Raw genomic sequence first — 20,823 nt, forward strand, 5'->3', positions numbered from 1 at the left:
GCAGATGGTGTGGCATATAATCACATGTAACACAACAGTATTTTTCTGCAGTTAAAGAGAAAAGAGAAGCTTTACTAATATGCTAGGGGGATAGCTCTATATTATTTAGTTTAAGACCAAAGCAAAAAGAAATTATAGCTATTGGAATGTGCACTGATTGTCTAGATTCTATATAAAGTTTAAAAAGACACAACAAACTAGACAAATAATAGTCAAAATAATCAAAAGGTTGTGCCATTAGTCTTACACCCATTCTGGTTAAATGTACATTACTTATTCAGATTCATAAAACAAAAATCTCACCTTCTTGAGCACCTTGACAATGCTTCCAATACTTCACAATCTGCAGGGCTGTGAAATAGAAGAGACGCATTACCAAGAATGGCTAATAGTAACATTGCAAAAGAAAGGATAGTTTGAGTAATGGAACAGCAAGACCATTAGAAACATCTGTGGAGTGGAGAGAGATTTGCAGGAATCAGGGAGATGATAGTGAGCCGTGAAGTCAGTTGACTGTCGCTGTTGCCTCATTAGAAATGCTGCTGCCCTTCCCAGGCAGTTGCTTTTAGACTTTGGGTGGAACAGGAATCAAAGGGATGTGCAACTGCACCAGTGCACCCCCCTGGATCCACCCTGCCCACCTGGACTCCTTGTACATCACGGGTGGTTGCTTTGGAGAGCCCAGCCTTTCTCTGCCTGGCAAATAAGGAATAGTCCTGGCTGCATCTTGAAGTGTAGATAAAGGAAAGCCTGGCCCCGGGTTTATGGAGCTGCCATTGTTTGGACCGTCTCTCTGAGGCGGTGAGAGGACTTGTGTAACGGGGTCTGCCATTGCAGGTGTCTGGGGCTCTGGAGGTGATCCATGGCTTGCTGAAGGGGGCACCGTCTCAGGACCAGCTCTACGCCTTCCTCTTTGAAACGGGCAACGTGGAGGTCTTCTTCTCACTGCTCGTCCAGAAGAAGTTCTCAGACGAAGTGCGGGAGAGAGTCTTCAAGGTGAGAAATAGGCATCCCTCCCTAAAACCCACCATGCTACCTTCTCCCAGAGCTGCGATGTTCTCCGAGTCCCTTAGGACTCCACCAGACAGCCAAGGGCTGCCCCAAAGACCTGAACCCACTAACATTGATGGTCTCCACCACTCAGATCCTGTACAAGATGCTGAAGTACGAAAAGGTTCACGAGCGTAGCAGGCACCGCCTGAAGCTGAAGGACATCGGCTACGAGGGGCTCATCGCGAATCTGAATGATGTGCCAGTCTCTATGTTGCTCTTCCGCTGCCTCCTGGAGCAGGTCCTTGGATCAGGTACTGCCAACATGACCAGGACGCAGCTTCACTCCACTTACCTTGCCAGGGGAGAGCACAGCGACTGCGTCGCTCATGTGGGGAAAGAAACCCAGACCCTCTCCCACCTGCTGGGGCACATAATCCACTGACAGATTCTGTTTCACCCTGCTCGAGACCTGAAGAAACATGAGCTCATCTGCTTTTGCAGCATGCCTGCATCTCGGCATCTGGGCAAAGTCCTCAAAAGCTGTTAGGGAGAGGAGAAGAAGGACCACCCCAAATTTTGCGTTAGCTGTTATTCAGGGAGTCGAGCAGGGGGGAATAAAACTGTGCTTAGGCCTCTGAGCAACACCTAGGTGCCTAGTAGGTGAAATAGGATCTGGCCTCTGGGTTTGGAGTCCAGGAGTCGCATTGTCCCATTCATCCTTCTGTAGAATTCAAATCTGGGCCCTCCTTAATGTATGTAGGTGACGGGGACTGTCCAGCGTGGGGCACATTGTTGGTGGCTATGCTTCCAGCTGCTGAGGCAGGCTGTGAGTGCATGCCTATGGCTGAGGGTCTGTCCCAGATCATTGGGTGCCCTAACCTCAGGGCCCTGTGCCACGTTTGCCTTTGTGCTTCTCCTCCCACAGACTCTCCCAACTACAAGGACCTGGTGGCCGTGGTCTACCTGTCCCACCGGGCCGAGCTGACAGTCAGGCTGGACATCTGCCGGAAGGTGAGCAGAGCCAGCAGAGTGGGCGTCCCCTTCAGAGCCCTCAGTGGGCACCCAGGTTCAGCCAGCATCGTGGCCTGCTCCATCATGCCACAGCAGTGGGGCCTTCAGGAGAGCTCCCTCTGTTTAGAGCCCATGCTGGGCTCAAGCCCAGGCCCCCTGGTGCCTATGCGCCCTTCTCCAGCCAGTCTCCTTGAACCCTGACAGTGCCCACCCATGTCCCACATGGGCCTTGGCAGAAGGTGGTTGCTTGGGTAGAAGGAATATGCTGAGACCAGGGACACAGCACTTGGGCAACAGTCATCTGTCCCCGATCTTTTGGCCCTAGTTTGCCTATTGCTGGCTCTTTGAGAATGATTGGATCATGGAGACTGAGTGTCCATCCTGTCCTCTTGGGTTGGAGCTGGGGCATGTAGACAGGGCAGTAGCATGGGAAACCATCCATGGCCCTTCTCCTGTGGACATAGAGAAAGTCTCCATGGTGAAGCAGAGGATGAATTGCATCCCCTTACCCCCATGTCTGAGTTGTGACCCTGGATGTGGGGTGTTCCTGAGCAGCACGTCTCAGAGGAGCAGCAGGGTCAACCATGACTCTCTTGCATCTTCCCATGACTGGACTCTGGGCAAGGGGTTGGGAACTGGAGAAACATGGGGATGAGAGTGTCACCTGCCCACAAGCCCCTTTCAGGCAGCTAGTGTGCTGCAAACAGCCATGCCAGCTACAACGGGGAGCAGCAGTACTTCACCAGGAGTGGGGAGGTGGTGGGCTGGCAGGAGGAGAGACTGCAGAGCTGGCCAAGAGCTGGCTCTGTGCTTTCAGCCTTCCCTTAACACTGATGTTCTTTGCTCTTGGAGCCATCCCCAGCTGACCCAGAGCAGGCCACTTTGCATCCTCATTCACTCTTCCATGGCATGGGCTGCTGTGTTGGGGGATGTCGATGATGGCCTGTGGGGACTGCAGCCAGCTCCTCTCTTAGTGGTCTTTCCCACCTGCCCCAGCTAGCTCTCAGGACAGGGTCAGTAACGTGTTCTGTTCCTTTCCCCTCCTGCCCTGCAGCTGTTCCACCTCATCTACTCCCAGCAAGACATGGTGAGGCAGCTGGCGAAGCTGGTAGGATGGCAGGACACACTCACGAAGCTGTATGTCAAGGAGTCCTACGAATCCCGCCAGCACAGCCTGAGCAGCTCTGGTGGCGGGGGTTGCCTCGACCTCCTGAAGTTCTCCGAGCCCCCGAGCAAAGACTTGGGCCCTGAGGCCGGGAAGGAGCTGCTGGACAGCATGGGGCCTGCCTCCACCGATCTGCAGGACCTGGACGTCTTCCTACCGCTGGGCTTCGAGGCCTCAGACCAGGAGCTCTCCGAGGGGTTCTCCGACCACTCCATCTCCCCAGCTGGCCGAACCAAATCCTTCCACTCCTACAACTTCAAATCCTTCGACTCACTGGACCGCACCAGCCACTCTTCCTCCTCCAACACCATTGACATTTCTGGACAGGGGGATGGGCCCCACATCGATGCCCTGCCATTTGATGGCATCTACCACCCACTCTCTCCCTTCTCCATGTCACCCTTTGACCTTGGCCTTGAACTGGGCAGCACCAGCTCCGTCACCACGGTAGAGAGTGGGAACCAGACCCCGGGGAGCCAGCCAGGGACCCCATCCCCACTAGAGAATTTCAAGCCCTTCCCAGGGATGCGAGCTCGTAAGAGCTCCAGCCTGTCCAATGTGCTGGACGAGAGCAGCTATCAGGAGACGCTGCCCAGTGATGACATCTCCAACACCAGTAACCCCCAGGTGAGTTCAGGGCAGGCAAAGGAACCCCCTCTGTCCCTGCCCGAGCCCTTGGGTGAGAGTGTATGGTGGCGGGTTGCTACAGGAAGTTGTACGCTGTGAGTTGCCATCTGCAATTGGGAGTTGTGCATCCCTCAGGTGCTGGGTGGCACCTAGGAAATAAGTCTGCCAGCCCAGCTCAGAGTTACCACAGAGCACCTGGTGCTCCTCACTCCTACCCCACCACCCCCCTGCTGTCCAGCCCTGGACTCCCATACTGAGCTCTGCTGCTGGACCTTGGTCTTAACCCACAGGTCCCCCTCAACTACCCCAATCCTGGGCTCCCCTTGGGCCCTTTCTTCACCATCCCACACCTCCTCAAGGGCCATGCCAGGCTGGCCTCAAGCACTGTTCAGGTCACACAAGTCCTTGGTGTTACCTCTCAAATACCATTCAGCTCACATGTGTCCTTGGTTTTCCCTCTCAAACACTGTTCAGCATATATGTCCTTGGTTTTTGTTCTCAAGCACCATTCAACTCACATGTGTCCTTGGCCTTCACTCTCAAGCACTGGTCAGCTCATACGTGTCCTTGGTTTTCTCTCTCAAGCACCATTCAGTTCATGTGTCCTTCATCTTGCCCTCCCAGCAAACACCTGAGGAGGAACTGTGCAACCTGCTGACCAACATCATCTTCTCAGTGACCTGGCGTGGGGTGGAAGGCTGGGACGATGCAGCCTGGAAGGAGCGCGGGCAGGTCTTCTCAGTCCTCACCAAGCTGGGGACGGCCTGCGAGCTGGTGCGCCCGCCCGATGAAATCAAGCGCAGGTGGGTGCTGGCAAAACACCAGGCTGCGGGAGCCAAGGGGGTGAGCTCATTCAGGGGCTGTGTCGGAGCAACAAGGCTGGTGGCATGCAGATGTCCTGTGCAAATGAGGCACCAGTAACACCAGAGCCTGTTCTGCACATTGACCAGCAAACGCCCCATTCTCAGCTCTGCCATCACAGACAACCCATTGCTGCCTTAGGCCTGGACTGCCCACTCAGCTGAGCCAGTGCCTTTCAGTGCCAGCCCTCAGCTATCCCAACCTGGCCCCGCAGGCTTGTCCCTGGCATCACGTGGGGTCCTGCCAAACCGTTACCCACATGTCTCTCTTGCAGCCTCCTCGAGATGATGCTGGAGTCGGCCTTCACGGACCTCAAGGAATTAGCCCCAGCGGCTTTGCCCAGCCTCACCCAGAACGCGCTAAAGTTGCTGCGGCTTCTCCAGGATTTCCTGTTCTCTGAGGGACACAACAACCAGGCCCTGTGGAGCGAGAAGGTGTGTGCCACTGATTGTCCACTTATGCCTGTGGCAGAGTGATGGTCTCTTAAGTACTTTTTGCTTGGATGTGGGGGATGAGGTGGGGCCTCTGATGTAGCTGTGGGGTCCAGGAGGCTGTGGAGTGGAGCTTGGAGAGCTCCACGGTTTCAGGCACTCAGAGCCTCACTGAGGGATATGTCCAGGTTGCAAACTGAGACTGACCAGGCAGACTATGGGGCACTGACACTCCCAGCTGCCTCAGAGCCAACGTGCCCAGGGTCTGAGCAGATGGATGGGAGAAGGGCAGGGGTCACATCATCCCTGATGGGCTCTATCCCATCCAGGATGATGTTATGGAGAGCTGTGCTTCTGTGGGTTTGTCAGGCTGATAGGACACAGCTGGACATGGCTCCCTGCTGAGACACTTCCCCATTGGCATTCAATCTGGCCTGTCCTTTGTTTGCCTGTCCCCATTACTCCTCACTACAGCACCTTCAAATTTCACCCCCACCCTCTCTGCCTTCACCTCTCTTCTGCACTGAGACATGGCCTTTCCAGCTCACAGTCTCCCTGAAGACAGAGACTCTCCCTTGTTCAGTTCTCTGTATAAATATCATGCTCTAGGGACCCAAGCTCTGTAGAGCCCTATATGGAAACACCTTCTTGTCCAACCATTCACCACCGCTAGCTTTCTCTGCTGCAGTGCAGGGGTCTTCTGCCCTCAAGACTGCAGCTCTTCAGGGATCTCCTTCCAGCTAACCCCCCCAGCCTTGACGATTCCTCTTCCCTTGCTCTGGCCAGAAGGAGAAGCATGCAGGCAACTGGGGTGGACTGGGCTGGGAAGTGCAGGAATCCACCAGCCTTTTTGGATGGCATCATTTAGCCTTTCCTACCCCTTTTGGTGGTGCAGATCTACGAAGGTATGAACAGCTTGCTGGACAAGCTGGGCGTGTGGTACCACTTGGCCAACGGGACCTCAGACCTGAAGGAGATGGCTCAGATCGGCCTGCGCGTCCTCATCGGGTACATCATGCTGGAGGACACGCAGGTGAGTGGCTCCCCCAGCGACCTGGCGGGGGGTGTCACAACACACTCAGCCTAGCTAGTGTGTGTGACACCCTGAGGACAATCCAAGCTGGGCCAGGACAAGAGTATCTCCTCATGCCTCTTGGCACCCTTTAAAGGATCTGGCAGCACCCCAGAGTGCCCCAGCAGCCTGGTTGAGAATCCCTGGGGTACAACAATACTGAAGATCACATCACGGGGCAGCGAGCTGGTGGGGTGGGGAATGACATTTTGAGCTTCGGGGCAGGGATTGGGCTATGGGAGGGGAAAGAGGCTGCTTTGTGGTGCAAGGGTGGGGGGTGGGATGCTGGAAGGGACCTGGCCTGGAATTGCATGGGAGCAGGCATCAAGTAACACATCCTGCCTCGCACTTTCCAGCTCCACTCTTTGGCCTATGTGAAGCTGCATAGCCTGCTCCAGACAGCCTCAGCCCCCAAGAAGGAGGAGGCCTGCTACCTGTTAGGAAAGCTGGAGATGCCCCTGCGGCGCTCGCTGCTTTCCAAGGCGGAGACCTTCTCCTGGCTGGTGTCCATCATCCGGACACTGATGGACCAGTGCTACGACACCCTGCAGCTGCAGCACTTCCTGCCCTCACTGCCCCCCACCAACGGCAGCCCCACCTTCTACGAGGACTTCCAGGTCTTCTGCACCACCCCCGAGTGGAGGGTCTTCATAGAGAAGCACGTAGGTGCCACAAAGCGAGGGGACATGGAGGGGAGGGGAGGGTGGAGTAGAGCCCACCTCCGCCCCAAAGGTGCTGCGTGTGGCCTTAGGGAAGATGCTGAGATGGGCACACTCAACCCTGGAGGACTGAACTTGGGCAGCTGAATCATGGCAGGAGGGGATGAGGCTCATGAGCAGGCAGGAAGAACGGAGCAGGGCTGAGCACAGGGGCTGGTGGTCACTGCTGGGGTCTGTGTGGTCTTAGAAGGGCTTGGAGCAAAGAAGAGAGGGGCCTTGGGCTGGGAGCCCAGCTTGAGCCTTGGTCTATAAAAGGGCAGAGTTGTGTGCGGGAGGAGCAGCTGGGCCTTCATCTGAGCTAAGGACTGGGGTGCCTGAGTTCCACCTCCAGCTCTGACACTGACTGGACAGCAGCCTTGGTCATATCACTTAAGCCTTACCTCATTACCCCCATTAGTAAGTGCTGGCATGTGGGGGTGTAATATTTATCCAGCTCACAGGGAAGAGGGAGGAGGCATTGCTAAATAGCTCAGCACTATTCAGGGATTGGGCTGAGGGAACACGGCTTTCTAACTACGCTGTTTTATACATGGGGAAACTGAGGCACAGCCATGGTAGGACTCGGCCAGAGTCACACAGCACATCCAGGCCTGAGCTAAGCACACCCCATCCTGTGCTCTCCCCTTGTGGGCACACCTAAAAATACATGCTTCATCCATCCACCTGTCTGTCTTTCCAGCGGCTGCTGCCATTGCTTAAGGTCTTCCCTCCCCCCCCACCTGGCAGGTGCAGCCCACCATGGCGCAGTTCGAAATGGACACATTTGCCAGGAGCCACGACCACATGTCCAACTTCTGGAACTCCTGCTACGACGCCCTGATGAGCAGCTCCCTGCGCAGGGAGCAGGAGAAGGCAGAGAGTAGGAAGAAGTTCCAGGTAGGCACCTGCTTGCCCAGACAGGACCCACTGAGGCCCAGATCGCTCACACCCTGGACCTGCTTTCAGACCTGACCCACACCCTGTAGCCTCCACCATCCTTCCCAGAGACACCCAGGGGGTGCCCCTACCCCTTTCTGACCCTCGCACCCCGGTCTCTTGCTAGGAGCTGGTTCTGGAGCCAGTCCTGAAGCGCTCCAAGTACGAGAACATCCGGCACGCCAACGTCCTGAAGCAGATCGCCAACCACCACAGCACCGTGCAGAAGCAGTGGAAGTCACTGCGTCGCCTGCTTACCTCCCAGCGATCTGCGTGGGCCACCCGGTGAGGGGAGGGTGCTGGGGGAGGCTGGGCTCAGGATAAGGCATGGGAGGGGAGCAATGCGTCTTATTCGCCATGATTCCTCCTCCGCTCAGGCCTCGAAGGCAGACCCTTGACAAGCAGGCTCAGACCTCCTGCAGTCCTGCCAGGCCACCCAGGCTGCATTGTCCATTGCAGGGGGCCTGTTCTCCAGGTCCTTGTCATGGCAGGTACTGCCTGGCCTAGGAGGACTGTGTGGACACATCCTGCTTAATCAGCGCTCTAAACCATGGCAGAAAATAGAACCCAAGCCTTAGCCTCACCCCAGTGCCAAAGCCAGACTGCCCCACATGATGAAACACTTGCTTCCAGAGATGGGATGCTTGACGTCCAGGCTTAATGCAGTGTGTTTTCTTTGGGGATGTGGGGTTGAACTTAGATGACTGCCACTTTCTCACGCGCTGCCTCCCACCCCATAGGGACCTGCCCCAGATGCACTGGAAGTTGTCAAGCGCCGAGACCTATTCGCGAATGCGACTGAAGCTGGTGCCCAACTACAACTTTGACTGCCACCAAGAGGCGAGCGCCCTGCGGGACAACCTAGGTGAGAAGGGCCACGGCAAAGGGAGAGGGAGGAGCTCATAGGGGCCCAGTGGGATCATTGCTGCAGCGTGGCTGCCATCCTGGAACTCTTCAGCCTACTGCAGGTGGCCAGGGTTGCAGATGCCTTGAGCAGCCACAAGAAGGTAGCATTGTGGGGGCAGTCTACCATGGATTTCATAATGGGGTGGGGAGCAGTGGGGGGCCTAGGAGGGAAGGGGAGGGACAGCGGGACCTGGCCTTGTGTCCACATGCAGGGAACATGCCCAGATTGGGGATGCTGAGGGCAGGTGGAGGGTCCCAGGGCCCACATTTGCTCACTGCCTCCCTACGGCTTTAGGTGCAGATCATCTGCAGACCTCTGCCGAGTCTCTCCCGTTAGCGGTGGCCAAGGAGGCGAAGGTGAGCGAGCTGGAGGACGACCAGCTGGCGGAGGAAGACCTCGCCATTCTGGACAACCAGTGAGTCCCTCCCACCCCCCTCACTGGCTCCGTGGAGCCAGGTCCCCTCCCTGTCGCTGGGAGGAACTGGGTATCTCATTGCAGGCCTGCTTATGGGCCTCAGTGCTGCCTTGCATGGTGGTCTCAAGTGTGGGACAGGGTGTGGGCAGTGCAGCTTGTTCAGGCCTTCCTTGGCTGCTCTTCTGGGTCTTTCAGCACCAGGGGAGCCAGGCTGGGGTCACTCAAGCCCTCAAGCTATGACAGCCTTTGAGCCAAGACTGTCACAGGTGGGATTTGAACCAGCAGCCTTTAGATGGCAGGTTCCCTGGGGCAGAGACCTTGTCCAGCCACGTCTAGCACAGTAGGCCTTCAGGACTGAGAAGCAGTACTACCCTCTGCTTGGGTGTTAGCAAGGTGGTTGCCCCAAGCTGGGACTCTTCCATCCTGGTGCTTGGTGGGAGCTTGGGCTGGTTGGAGGGAGAGCTGGCAAGCTTGCCTGAGGGTGACTTGGAGATGCCACCCTTGGCAAGGGCTGCTGTGATGACTGAGACTGGCACCCAGCTTCAGATCAACTCATTCGCTCTCCTGGGTCATGGTAAGGGCTGGACCTGGAGGCTGTGGGCTATACGTGGTGAGGGGAGCCCAAGGCCAGGCAGACCCACTAACCCCCTGCCCTGCCTCCCTTTCCAGCGCTGAGCCCAAGGAGCAGAGCCAGAGGGAGAAGCTGGTTATTTCGGAGGACTGCGAGCTCATCACCACGGTGGCCGTGATCCAGGGCCGGCTGGAAGTCACCACGCAGCACATCTACTTCTACGATGGCAGCAGTGAGAAGGAGGAGACTGAGGAAGGTAGCAGAACCCACTCTGAGTTGCCCCAAGACCCGCTCCATTAAAATGCTGGGTCTCACTTATAGCCTGAATTTGGCATCACCAGCTACTGGCTCTTGTTCTGGCTTTGCTTGCCAGACAGGAGAGTCCTGTATCATCCATTGTCTCTTCCCCAAGGGCCTTAGATGGGGATCAAATGACCTGTTAATCTTCCCTTGGATACCCTTCATAGATTGAGCTCCCTGAGCCCCTCACTCTGAGGCTGGTTTTTCAGTCCTTTCCCGAGGCTACACAAGAATGCAGTGGCAGAACCAGTTATACAACCCCAATCCCTCTGGGCCCCAGTCTCCTGAGCCCCCAGCCAGTGCCTTACCCACAGGTCTGTTGTGTTTTGGGTGGGGTTACTCCTGGGGATGATGCTGGTGGTAGATTACAGGAGACAGGACCCCGCGTTCCTGAAATCTGTCCCCTCCATGTCATTGGTAGATTGGTGCCTGGGTGACAGGCTGGTCAGCAGTGTTTGTACTGCAGAGATGTAGGCTGTCTTCACTGTACCCTACACATAGGAGCACAGGGCTAGAAGGGGCCTGCTGGGCTCCATCCAGCCTTCTCCAAGCAGAGGCAGCCCTTTAGCCAGAGGGTCCCCAAAACTGCCCACTCCACTCAGGCTACAGCCACCAAGCACCCTCTAAAAACCCCTGCGATGTGCCACAAGCCAAGAGCAGGGGAGGCAAGGGCAGCTCCAGTGCTTTGGTCACCATGACAGCAGGGATTTGGTTTAGATCAGCAAGCCCCATGCTGCAGAGAAAGCAGCAGCCAGACTGACCCAGGGAAAAATTCCTTCCTGCCCCCACATCTGGTTTGCCCTCAAGCATAGGAACGAGACCCACCAGCCAGGCCATATTAGGAGCGTGGGTCAGACCCCCAGCTCTAGCCCTGGCCAGGGTCAAGGGCAGTGCAGATGCAGGTGAGGAGAAAGGGTGACAGCTCTGCTGCTTTCTGCCCTTCCCCCAGGGATTGGCTACGACTTCAAGCGCCCCTTGTCCCACCTCCGGGAGGTGCATCTCCGCCGCTATAACCTCCGCCGCTCAGCACTGGAGTTCTTCTTCATCGACCAGGGCAACTACTTTGTCAACTTCAAGAAAAAGGTCAGAACCTGCTCCTGCCTCTACTGTCCTCAAAATGGGGCTCCCTGGGTGTCCTCCCTTCCCTTAGTGATGTGGAAACATAGTTGGGGGCATAGTTTGGGCATCAGCATGGGGCTGGGAGACACCCTGCTCCTGCTGGGGCCATCTGAGGGGTCCTGGCAGTCAGGAGAACACCTGCAGCACATTAGCAAAGAGTCCTGGGCAGGTCTCCCTTTGAGGAACTGTGTGCTGGCTCCCTGTGTTCCCTAAATCAGGCAAGGGGATGTGGAGGGTTCCTTGCAATAGGTTGAGACAGGGAGTCCATTGTGCAAAATGGTCAGCCCATGGCACTGAGTGAAGTGCCCCTTCCTATGGAGTTTCTCCTCTGGGATGGGCAACAAGATGGTGTCCAGTTGGTGTGTGACCCTGGCACTTCCCATTCTCCCCCTCCCCATCATCCATCAGATATGAGACAGTGGGCATCTTTCCCTTCTTCTGTCTCCCAGCTGGGGTGCTGGTCTGCACAGCTCTGTCTCTGTCCGTGCCCACAGTTCCTCACTCCTACCCCCGTCACTGTGTTCCCCCAGGCAGCTGAACCTTAATGCTGCCTTCAGCCTCCTAGACCTGTCGGGTTCTGTCCACGTTAGCTAATGACAGTGTGAGCAAGGACTCCTTCCACCGCCTGCCCCCACCCCACCTCTGCTTCTTAGCCCAGCTCCTTCTGTCCCCTGACTTGAGTCCAGGGAAGGGTGTTGTCATGCCAGGACGCCTGGGTTCTGTGGGATTCCTGAGCACCGAATCATAGAAAATGAGGGTTGGACGGGACCTCAGGACGGACCCCCTGCTCAAAGCAGGACCAGCCCCAACAAGACCATCCCAGCCAAGGCTTTGTCAAGCCAAGCCTTAAAAACCTCCAAGGACAGAGATTGCACCACTTCTCTGGGGAACCTGTTCTAGTGTTTCATCACCCTCCTAGTGAGAAAGCATTTCCTAATGTCCAACCTCAACTTCCCTTACTGCAGCTTGAGCCCATTGCTCCTTGTTCTGTCATCTGCCCCCACTGAGACTAGCCCAGCTCCATCCTCTTTGCAACCCCCTGCAGGGAGCTGAAGGCTGCTATTCACTCCCCCCTCAGTCTTGACTTCTGCAGACTCAGTAAACCCAGTTCCCTCAGCCTCTCCTCACCAGTCCTGTCCCCCAGCTCCCCAACCATTTTCATTGCCCTCCACTAGACTCTTTCTAATGTGTCCACATCCTTTCTGTAGTGTGGGCTGCAAAACTGGACACAGGACTCCAGATGTGGCCTCACCATTGCTGAATAGAAATCAATTCCCTCGATCTGCTGGCAGTGCTCCTACCAACACAGCCCAGGATGCTGTTAGTCTTGGCAACAAGGGTACACTGCTGGCTCATATCTACCTTATCGTCCTCTGTAACCCCCAGGTCCTTTTCTGCAGGGCTGTTATGTAGCCAGTCAGTCCCCAGCCTGTACTGATGCATGGGATTGCTCTGTCCTAAGTACAGGACTTTGCACTTGTCCTTGTCGAACCTCATGAGATTTCTTTTGGCCTGATCCTCCAATTTGTCAAGGTCACTCTGAATCCTAGCTCTACCCTCCAGTATATCTACTACCCCCATCAAGTTGGTGTCATCCACAGACTTACTGAGCGTGCACTCCATCCCATCGTCCAGATTGTTAATGAAGATATTGAACAAAACCGGCCCCAGGACCGACCCCTGGGGCACTCAACTTGATACCAGGTGCCAGCTAGACACTGAGCCATTGATTACTACACATTGAGCCCCACAATCCAGCCGGCTTCTTATCCACCTTACAGTCCATTCATCCAACCCATTTTCCCTCAGTTTGCTTGCAAGAATGCTGTGGGAGATGGTATCAAAAGCCTTGCTAAAGTCAAGGTATATCATGTCCACTGCTTTCCCCGCATCCACAGAGCCAGTCATCTCCTCATAGAAGGTAATCAGGTTGGTCAGGCATGATTTACCCTTGGTGAATCCATGCCGACTGATCTTAATCACCTTTTCTTCCAAGTGCTTAGAAATGGATTCCTTGAGGATCTGCTCCATGATTTTTTAGGGGACTGAGGTGAAGCTGACTGGTCTGTAGGTCCCTGGATCCTCTTTCTTCCCTTTCTTAAAGATGGGCACTATGTTTGCCCCTTGCCAGTCATCTGGGACCTCTCCCAGTCACCACAAGTTTTCAAAGATGATGGCCAGTGGCTCTGCAATCACATCAGCCAACTCCCTCAGCACCCTCAGGTGCATCCCATCTGGCCCCATGGACTTGTACACATCCAGCTTTTCTAAGTGGTCCCTAACCTGTTCTTTCACCACTGAGGGCTGCTCCCCTCCTCCCCAGACTCTGCTGCCTGGTGCAGTAGTCTGGGAACTGACCTTGCTTTTGAAGACCAAGGTAAAAAAGGCACTAAGCACTTCAGCCTTTTCCTCATCCTCTGTCACTAGGCTGCCTCCCCTATTTGGTAAGGGACCCACACTTTCCCTGACCTTCCTCTTGTTGCTCAATAAGACCTGGGCCAGGCTCCTTGCCCGGCTGTCAGGCAGGAATTGATGCTATGCCCCTACTATAAGCATGGAGGTGCCTGGGGAGAGGCACGCTCTCAGTGTAAACCCTTATGGACGGTCTCGCTTGCTACCACTGCTGTCCCATTCTCACGGGCGCTCCACGCTACTGCTTGTGTCTCCACAGGTCAGGAACAAGGTCTACTCCAGCATCCTTGGCCTGCACCCACCCAACCAGATCTACTTTGGCAGCCGGTCACCCCAGGAGCTGCTCAAGGCCTCAGGGCTGACTCAGAAATGGGTCTACAGGGAGATCTCCAACTTCGAGTACCTCATGCAGCTGAACACTATCGCAGGGCGCACCTATAACGACCTGTCCCAGTACCCGGTGGTGAGTTTGCCCCTCTCCCCTCCCACTCTCCTGCCTCCCCAACTCCCATTGAAAACAGAAGGTCAGGGCTTCAGACCTTAGCTTATCCCTTGTTGACTGGGGTGACTCCTCTTCCGCTCCCCTCCTCTGATTATCCTACTCCTTGCTCCAGCCCAGCCCCCTGCCATTGCTCTCTTCTGAAGTCCTGTCCCCTCGGGGAGCTTTTTCCTGACTTTTGTGTCACTGTAGAAGTAGCAGCTGGTGAAAGAGCCTGCTCCCCCTGAGCATGTTGGCTAGGCCATGATTTAATCTGGGCAGATCCTGTCCTGAGGCTCAGAGGTTAGAGAGCCCCCACACTGAGCAGCCTCAGTAGAGGACACTGAAAATCTGGGTCTCCTTTGACCATCAGTCCCCTGCCTTCCTCCCAAGGGCTTTGGTAAGCTGACGGTGCCTTAGGAGCCTCATTATGGTGGCAGGTGGCTGGTGTTACTAGACAGTCAGTCCTGTCAGTGAGCTTTCCAGAAGGCAACTAAGCAATTGGCAGGTGTTAATTAATCATTTAGGGCATCAAAAGTCAAAGTCAACTCAAGCACCTTGCGTCGACAGCTGTCATAAGGACACTCAGGTGTTCCAGTCATGGAGTTTGCATAGTGTAACTGTCTGGGCATATGCCCCAAATACACCTAATTTCACCTGTATGCTGAGGGGAGCACCTAGAGCTGGGGCCTCCTATAGGCTTGCACAGCACCTGGTGCAGAGAATAGGACAGTGCCTGCCCCGAGGATCTTGCTGTCTAAAGACAAGTGGACGAGATGCAGTTCCCTTAGACTAACGGGGTGGGAAGTGGCCTTAATGTCCAATGTCCTCAGACAGCTGAGGGGTGGGGGAGACGGTGTGAAATTAGAGGAGTTGACCACTTGTCCCCGCGTTGGGAAGGGAATCCCCCAAAGTAGAGCGTTCCTGTCTATGTGAGCAAAGGAAAGGGCCGGCCCTCCTGCATCAGCTGGGCATCTGCTGAAGCCATCTGCATGCTCTCTGCTCCCACTCCCATGCTCCACTGAAGCCTGCCACTGGCCCTGGCCCTGGCAGGCTGGGTGATGGATGGAGTCACCGCAGGATCTCTCACCATCCCCTCTCCCCTCAGTTCCCTTGGATCCTGCAGGACTACGTCTCAGAGACGCTGGACCTGAACAACCCGGCCGTCTTCCGGGACCTCTCCAAGCCCATCGGGGTGGCCAACGAGAAGCATGCCAAGGATGTAAAGGAGAAGTGAGTGCATGCCCCGTGCAGCACTGGGGTTGGGCACTGTGGTAGGGCTGGTGACATCTGGCAGCAGTGCCCTGGGGCTGATATCACATGGGTGGAGCAGTAAGCATGTCTCCTCTATGCATTAGACCAACACCACTGTGAGAGCACTTGGGGCAGCTGAGGTTTAACTGAGTCCTGGGGCTGCTGGCAGCTTCATAATGCCTCCCTTCTCCAGCCGCCAAGCGATCAAGCTTCAAGCTCGGGGGAACATGCCCCTGGAAGAGCTGGGGCATGGAGGCACTGGGGAGACTTCCTCCTGTGGTAGGGGGAGCCTTCCCCTGCCAGGCCTGAATGCTGCTCCCACATGAAGGTGGCATTACTCCTTTGTGGACAAGCCTCCTCATCATCACACCCAGTGCCAAGAAGCCCTGGGCTGGTAGCTTTTGCAGAGAGCCCAAGGACTGAGTGAGCCCTAGCACCTCAGCATTTGCCTTGTCTCCAGAGAAGGCAGAGAGCAAATATGGGCCAGGGAGCTGACTGTGCTCCAAGGTCTCCTGGGCAGGTGTCCAGCTCCCTGCCCTGTCTGTGCAGAGCAGAGTCTGGCAAGAAGGCTGTGCCAGGTCTCCTCTGGTGCCAAGGAGGAAGTTCTTCTGCTTGATGAGGTTGCTCCTGATGTCACCACGAGCACCTGCAAACCAGTTCTGCCCAGGCCACTGTTACCTGGTGGGCAAATCCCTGCCTCACCTCCTGGTCCCTTGGTGGGGCAGTAGGTCAGGATGCTCACACCCCCATGTGCTCACACACAAGGTCCTGTAGCCCCTCGGTCTCATTCCTGCCCCTCCCCACAGGTACGAGAGCTTTGAAGACCCCACGGGTATGATCGACAAGTTCCACTATGGCACGCACTACTCCAACGCTGCAGGCGTGATGCACTACATGATCCGGACCGAGCCCTTCACCACGCTGCACATCCAGCTGCAGAGCGGCAGGTAAGACCAGGCTGGGGGTGCCCGCTGTCATAGTGAGGGGAGCAGGGGGAGGGGGCTGCTGGCTTGGCCACCTGCCCTCCCCATAACACCAGCTTGTTCCCTCCTGCACTGCTGTCTCAGGCTGGTTCTGAATGAGGATCATCTCCTTCCCTTCCCTTCCCTCAGGAGGCCATTCACAGCCTCTGTTAGGATGCCTTCCCCAATGCCTTTTCTTAAATGTGCCTTGTTTTAGTTTTGCCCCACTGCAGAGTCCCCGCCCTGCTTAGTGTCTTCACCCTGCAAACCCCTCCAGAGCTGTCGGTCCCTCCCCCTGGGGTCTAGCTAGGCAGAGAGACAGCCGCTTCCACCTCTTCGGGTCTTCGCCCTTCAGCCATTGCCTCCAGCCTGCTGCATTTGTGGATGGCCTCTGCACTTTCAGTACTTTTCTGGGTGTATCCAGAGCAAGAATGTCCCTAGTGTAACCTCCTGGGAACCTGAGAGGAGAGATGGGACTCGATGCCTTCATGGGTGCTGCCTGGAGAGATGGCCCCTAGAACAGAGGGCATTTACTTCTAGGGATAAACTGTCCTAGCGCCAGCTCTGGGCATGGCCTCTACACCTCTGCCCGTGCCCTCTTATCCAGAAATGTTCAGGACCTTAAAGGGATTATCCAGCATAAAAGAAGTGGGTGGGAAGAAAGGGCTAAATCCTGCTGCCTTGGCCTCACTGACTCTTCACAACAGGCATTATCCTAGGCAGTTCCTGGGAAGGCAGGAGAAGCTGCTCGTGAATGGAGTTTCTCTTGTTTCCCCCTGCCAAATTCAGGGCTGGCAGGTCCTCTCTGAGCCTCTAGTAAGAGGCAGCTTTGAAGGCTCATTCCCTGACAGACAGGGAAATTGAGGTCCAGAGAGATGGAGTGACCTGCCTCAGAGCCAAGCCCAGACTAGCACTAGGCCATGCTTCAGTTGGGTCCTCTCGCCGGCAGGTTTGACTGCTCAGACCGCCAGTTCCACTCGGTCCCTGCAGCATGGCAGGCGCGCATGGAGAACCCGGTGGACGTGAAGGAGTTGATCCCCGAGTTCTTCTACTTCTCGGAGTTCTTGGAGAACCAGAACGGTAATGGGGGCTCGACGCCCTTGAGCCTAACAACGTCTGTGGGGAACTCTGAGGGGCATGGGTGCACCCCCCCAGGGCAGCAGAGACCCAGGGCCTTCCTGGGACCTTTGCTAGAGGCTCTCCCTGAGCCTAGCTCTGGTGCCTGAGCTAGCGTGGATTTCAACCGGGTCGGTGCCCTCCGTGTCCCAGAGTGCTTGGGGTGCTGTGAGCATCCCCTCTTTGAGACAGAGCTGGGGCACAGCTGGGGAGGAGATGGTTCATTGTAGCCTGCAGGGCACTGGCTTCCAGGTGTCCCATGATCTCATCAGCATTCCCCGTGTCCCCTGTTCAGGTACTAGCCAGTTGGGTGCCTTGTCTCCCCCTCCAGAATACAGCAAGAGCCGGGGTTTGTGCCTGGGGGTGGGGGTGGCCAGTGGGTCATCCCTGTCCCATCCTTCCCTGGGCCACAGAGCAGGATTGTCAGCTCTCCTCCTGTGTTGTGCTTTGCAGGGTTCGACCTTGGCTCCCTGCAGCTGTCAAATGACAAGGTGACCGACGTCGTCCTCCCAAAATGGGCATGCTCCCGGGAAGACTTTATATCCAAGCATCGGAAGGCGCTGGTATGAGAGCAGGGACCTGTCCTGCCTGGGACCCCTTCCCAGGCCTGCACCATGCCCCTATCTGCCCTTACCCATTCCTGCCTCTCCCCAGCTTGTAGAAGTTGAAGGCATGGGTTGGAGGGGGGTCTGGTTCTGCTTTTTCTGATGTGTGTCCCAAACATGGTACCTCATCTCTTAATGCCCCCGTCCTGCCTTTGGCCATGGCAGGAATCCGAATACGTGTCTGCCCATCTCCACGAATGGATTGACCTCATTTTTGGGTACAAGCAGAGAGGCCCTGCAGCTGTGGAAGCCCTGAACGTCTTCTACTACTGCACGTACGAGGGTAAGAGTACACTCCCACCCCTGGCAGAGCCGAGGCAGGCCAGGGGAGAGGGATTGGCTCCGCTGTTGTGCTTCCCCAACTGGATCCCTCTCTCTGGATTTCCCAGGAGCCGTGGACCTGGATGCCATTGCTGACGAGACGCAACGGAAAGCCTTGGAAGGCATCATCAGCAACTTCGGGCAGACCCCCTGTCAGCTGCTCAAGGTAACGGGAACTGGAGGGAGCACACCCAGCTCACACAAAGGCAGTGGTATGGTTGGGAAGAGGTGGCTGGAAAGCCAGAGCCTAGAAAGCGTGTGGTCACAGGGTTTGAGTAGCCAGGACAGAGCAAATCCTCTCCTCACTCTTCGAGTGGTGGTGTTCATCAATGTCCCACATGCTCAGTGCACCAGAACCAGGCTCTTTTGGTCCATAGCATTTGTGAGTGCTGTGCACCTACCCTGAGCTACCTTGGGCAGGGCAGTGCTCCCCAGCACCTGAGCCTGTCCATGGTCCATGGTCCTTCCTTGTGTTAGTGGTCACAAACTGATGCTTAGTCCCAGACTCGCAAAGGCATTTAGGTCCTACCTTTTTCTGGACCAGGCTCCTAGTGATTAGCTTTAGGGTTTGTGTCTGAGAGCATTTGTGGTGAAGAAGCTGCTTTTTCCTTTGCCTGTGAGGTGCTCCGCTCCTGGGATCAGTCGCTATGACCTGTTCCAGAACTCAAAAATCACCCATCAGATGTGGCTGTCACTTCTCAAGCAATGGTCACAGGGGGGCTGAACCACACCTGGGGCAGGGGCACGTCACAGAGATGCGCCATCTGTAAATCATTCTCTAGGAGAACCCCTTGGTGCTGCGATGTCTCAATGCTCAGCGCTTCTTAGTGAGGTTAATGTGTCCCTCCATAGCCCTCCAGGGTGTCTTGGATGGGAACCTCTGGGTATTTTTCAACTGAGTGTGTTCCCTGCTAATTTTGACAGCTCTCCTACATTTACTGATTAGGTCTGCTCCTAAGAGCCACTTGTAGCTTGGGAGCTGCAGCCTGGCTGTTACATGCCTGGGAATAACCATGGTTCCTCAGCTGTCCTGTCCACCTGTTTCAAAGCCTGCCCCTTTCTCTGCTGCTGTGGAGTCCAGTAGCACTGGGAGTGTGCATTGATGAAGGAGAAGGGGTGGCCAGGCCCTTGTGGAAGATGCTTAAGGCAAAGGCAGGCCAAGGAGTCACTGCCAACCAAAGGAATCTGGGCTTGAGTATGCTCGAGACTGGAATAGGCACATGCAAACGATGCAGTTTGGAAATCCTCACTTGCTGGAGGATCATAATAACATCTTCCCTTTGGCATTCACTTCTTCTGCCTTCCCAAGAGTCAGGGCTGGGAGCATGGGGAGGTTCAGAGACTTGGACATCTCTCCACTCATTAACCTCTCCTGCGTCTCCCCTCCTGGTAGGAGCCCCACCCGGCCCGCCTGTCAGCCGAGAACGCGGCCAGGAGACTAGCCCGGCTCGACACCTATTCCCCCAATGTGTTCGAGAACCTCGGCCAGCTCAAGTCCTTCTTTGCAGAGGTAGGAGAAAGGCTCTGCACATGTTGATGGGAACAGAGGGCAGAGGAGCACCCAGCAGGGCAGGCGTGGGTGAGAAGGAAGAAGGAAGAGCTTGTGGTCAGACAGGGTAGGGCAGAGGGAGGAGGCTGGGCATGGAGATGCTGCCATCTCCGGCAGCAGCGCGAGAGCTCTGTTGTCTCCCGCAGGGCATCAGCGATGGGATCCCCCTGGTACAGGCGGTGGTGCCCAAGAACCAGGCCCATTCCTTCATCACGCAGGGCTCCCCGGATGTGCTGGTGAGTATGAGGCAACTGGAATGGTGAGGTCTTCTCCAGCGTGAACTGGGGCGCTCTCCCCTTGGCATGTGTCTAGCCCCGTGATTGCCTGAGTGCCTCTGGGCCATGGATTCATCTAATCTTCACGTCCCCCCGTAAGCTGAGGGCTCCTCCTTGCCCACTCACCAAGCAAGGGAGCTGAAGCACACAGTGACATAAGAACGTGCCTAGAACCACACAGGGAGTCTGTGACAGTGTTGGGGCTTGAGCCCAGGTCCCCTGAGTCGCAGCCCAGTGCCTCATGGGCATGCTGAGCTAGGAATCAGCTTGGCTCGGTCTCTGTTGTTCCCAAGACCACAGCACCAGCTTGCTGCCATATCTAGCAGACAGGGAAGGGAGCCTGTCTGTCCCATACCCCTTCTGCCTTTCGACCCTAGCATCTATGAACCTATCTATAAGGATACCCCAGCACAGCGCACCGCAGACCGGTAACAAGCTGTAAATGCAGGCCCTGTCTACTCAAGGCCTCTGAAAGCCTCCGCAAAGAAGCTGTAATCACTGCCTGGGCCCAATATCCAATTGCCTGCTGCCTCCCAAAATGGTCCTGTGGAGACCCCATCCGATGCACACTGCCCCCCTCATGGCCTTCTCTTTGCCTAGGTCACCGTGAGCGCCAACGGCCTGCTGGGAACCCACGGCTGGCTGCCCTATGACAAAAACATCTCCAACTACTTCAGCTTCACCAAAGACCCCACCGTCTCCAACACAAAGTGAGTCCAGCCTGGGGGCAGATCCAGCCACAACT

The 20,823-nt window shown here is 56.0% G+C and overlaps 1 protein-coding gene across 5 annotated transcripts in view; it reads left to right on the forward strand.

Annotated features, from left to right (window-relative positions):
• Positions 1-20,823, forward strand: part of NBEAL2 (neurobeachin like 2) — a 129,636-nt gene that overhangs the window by 100,075 nt on the left and 8,738 nt on the right. For 3 of the 5 annotated variants that reach the window (XM_059729251.1, XM_059729253.1, XM_059729252.1), the window contains 24 exons: positions 838-996; positions 1,145-1,304; positions 1,919-2,004; positions 3,059-3,796; positions 4,382-4,599; positions 4,932-5,091; positions 5,984-6,121; positions 6,517-6,822; positions 7,606-7,755; positions 7,922-8,079; positions 8,535-8,659; positions 8,996-9,116; positions 9,786-9,943; positions 10,937-11,070; positions 13,778-13,981; positions 15,105-15,229; positions 16,057-16,197; positions 17,162-17,292; positions 17,782-17,891; positions 18,099-18,216; positions 18,323-18,420; positions 19,648-19,764; positions 19,950-20,039; positions 20,679-20,788. In XM_059729251.1, the coding sequence (XP_059585234.1) occupies positions 838-996; positions 1,145-1,304; positions 1,919-2,004; positions 3,059-3,796; positions 4,382-4,599; positions 4,932-5,091; positions 5,984-6,121; positions 6,517-6,822; positions 7,606-7,755; positions 7,922-8,079; positions 8,535-8,659; positions 8,996-9,116; positions 9,786-9,943; positions 10,937-11,070; positions 13,778-13,981; positions 15,105-15,229; positions 16,057-16,197; positions 17,162-17,292; positions 17,782-17,891; positions 18,099-18,216; positions 18,323-18,420; positions 19,648-19,764; positions 19,950-20,039; positions 20,679-20,788 (4,055 nt within the window). The remainder of the gene's footprint in view (positions 1-837; positions 997-1,144; positions 1,305-1,918; positions 2,005-3,058; positions 3,797-4,381; positions 4,600-4,931; positions 5,092-5,983; positions 6,122-6,516; positions 6,823-7,605; positions 7,756-7,921; positions 8,080-8,534; positions 8,660-8,995; positions 9,117-9,785; positions 9,944-10,936; positions 11,071-13,777; positions 13,982-15,104; positions 15,230-16,056; positions 16,198-17,161; positions 17,293-17,781; positions 17,892-18,098; positions 18,217-18,322; positions 18,421-19,647; positions 19,765-19,949; positions 20,040-20,678; positions 20,789-20,823) is intronic. The other 2 variants (XM_014602735.3, XM_059729254.1) reach the window with 1 other exon arrangement.

Source organism: Alligator mississippiensis, chromosome 5, assembly GCF_030867095.1.
Source record: "Alligator mississippiensis isolate rAllMis1 chromosome 5, rAllMis1, whole genome shotgun sequence".
Taxonomy (NCBI): domain Eukaryota; kingdom Metazoa; phylum Chordata; order Crocodylia; family Alligatoridae; genus Alligator; species Alligator mississippiensis.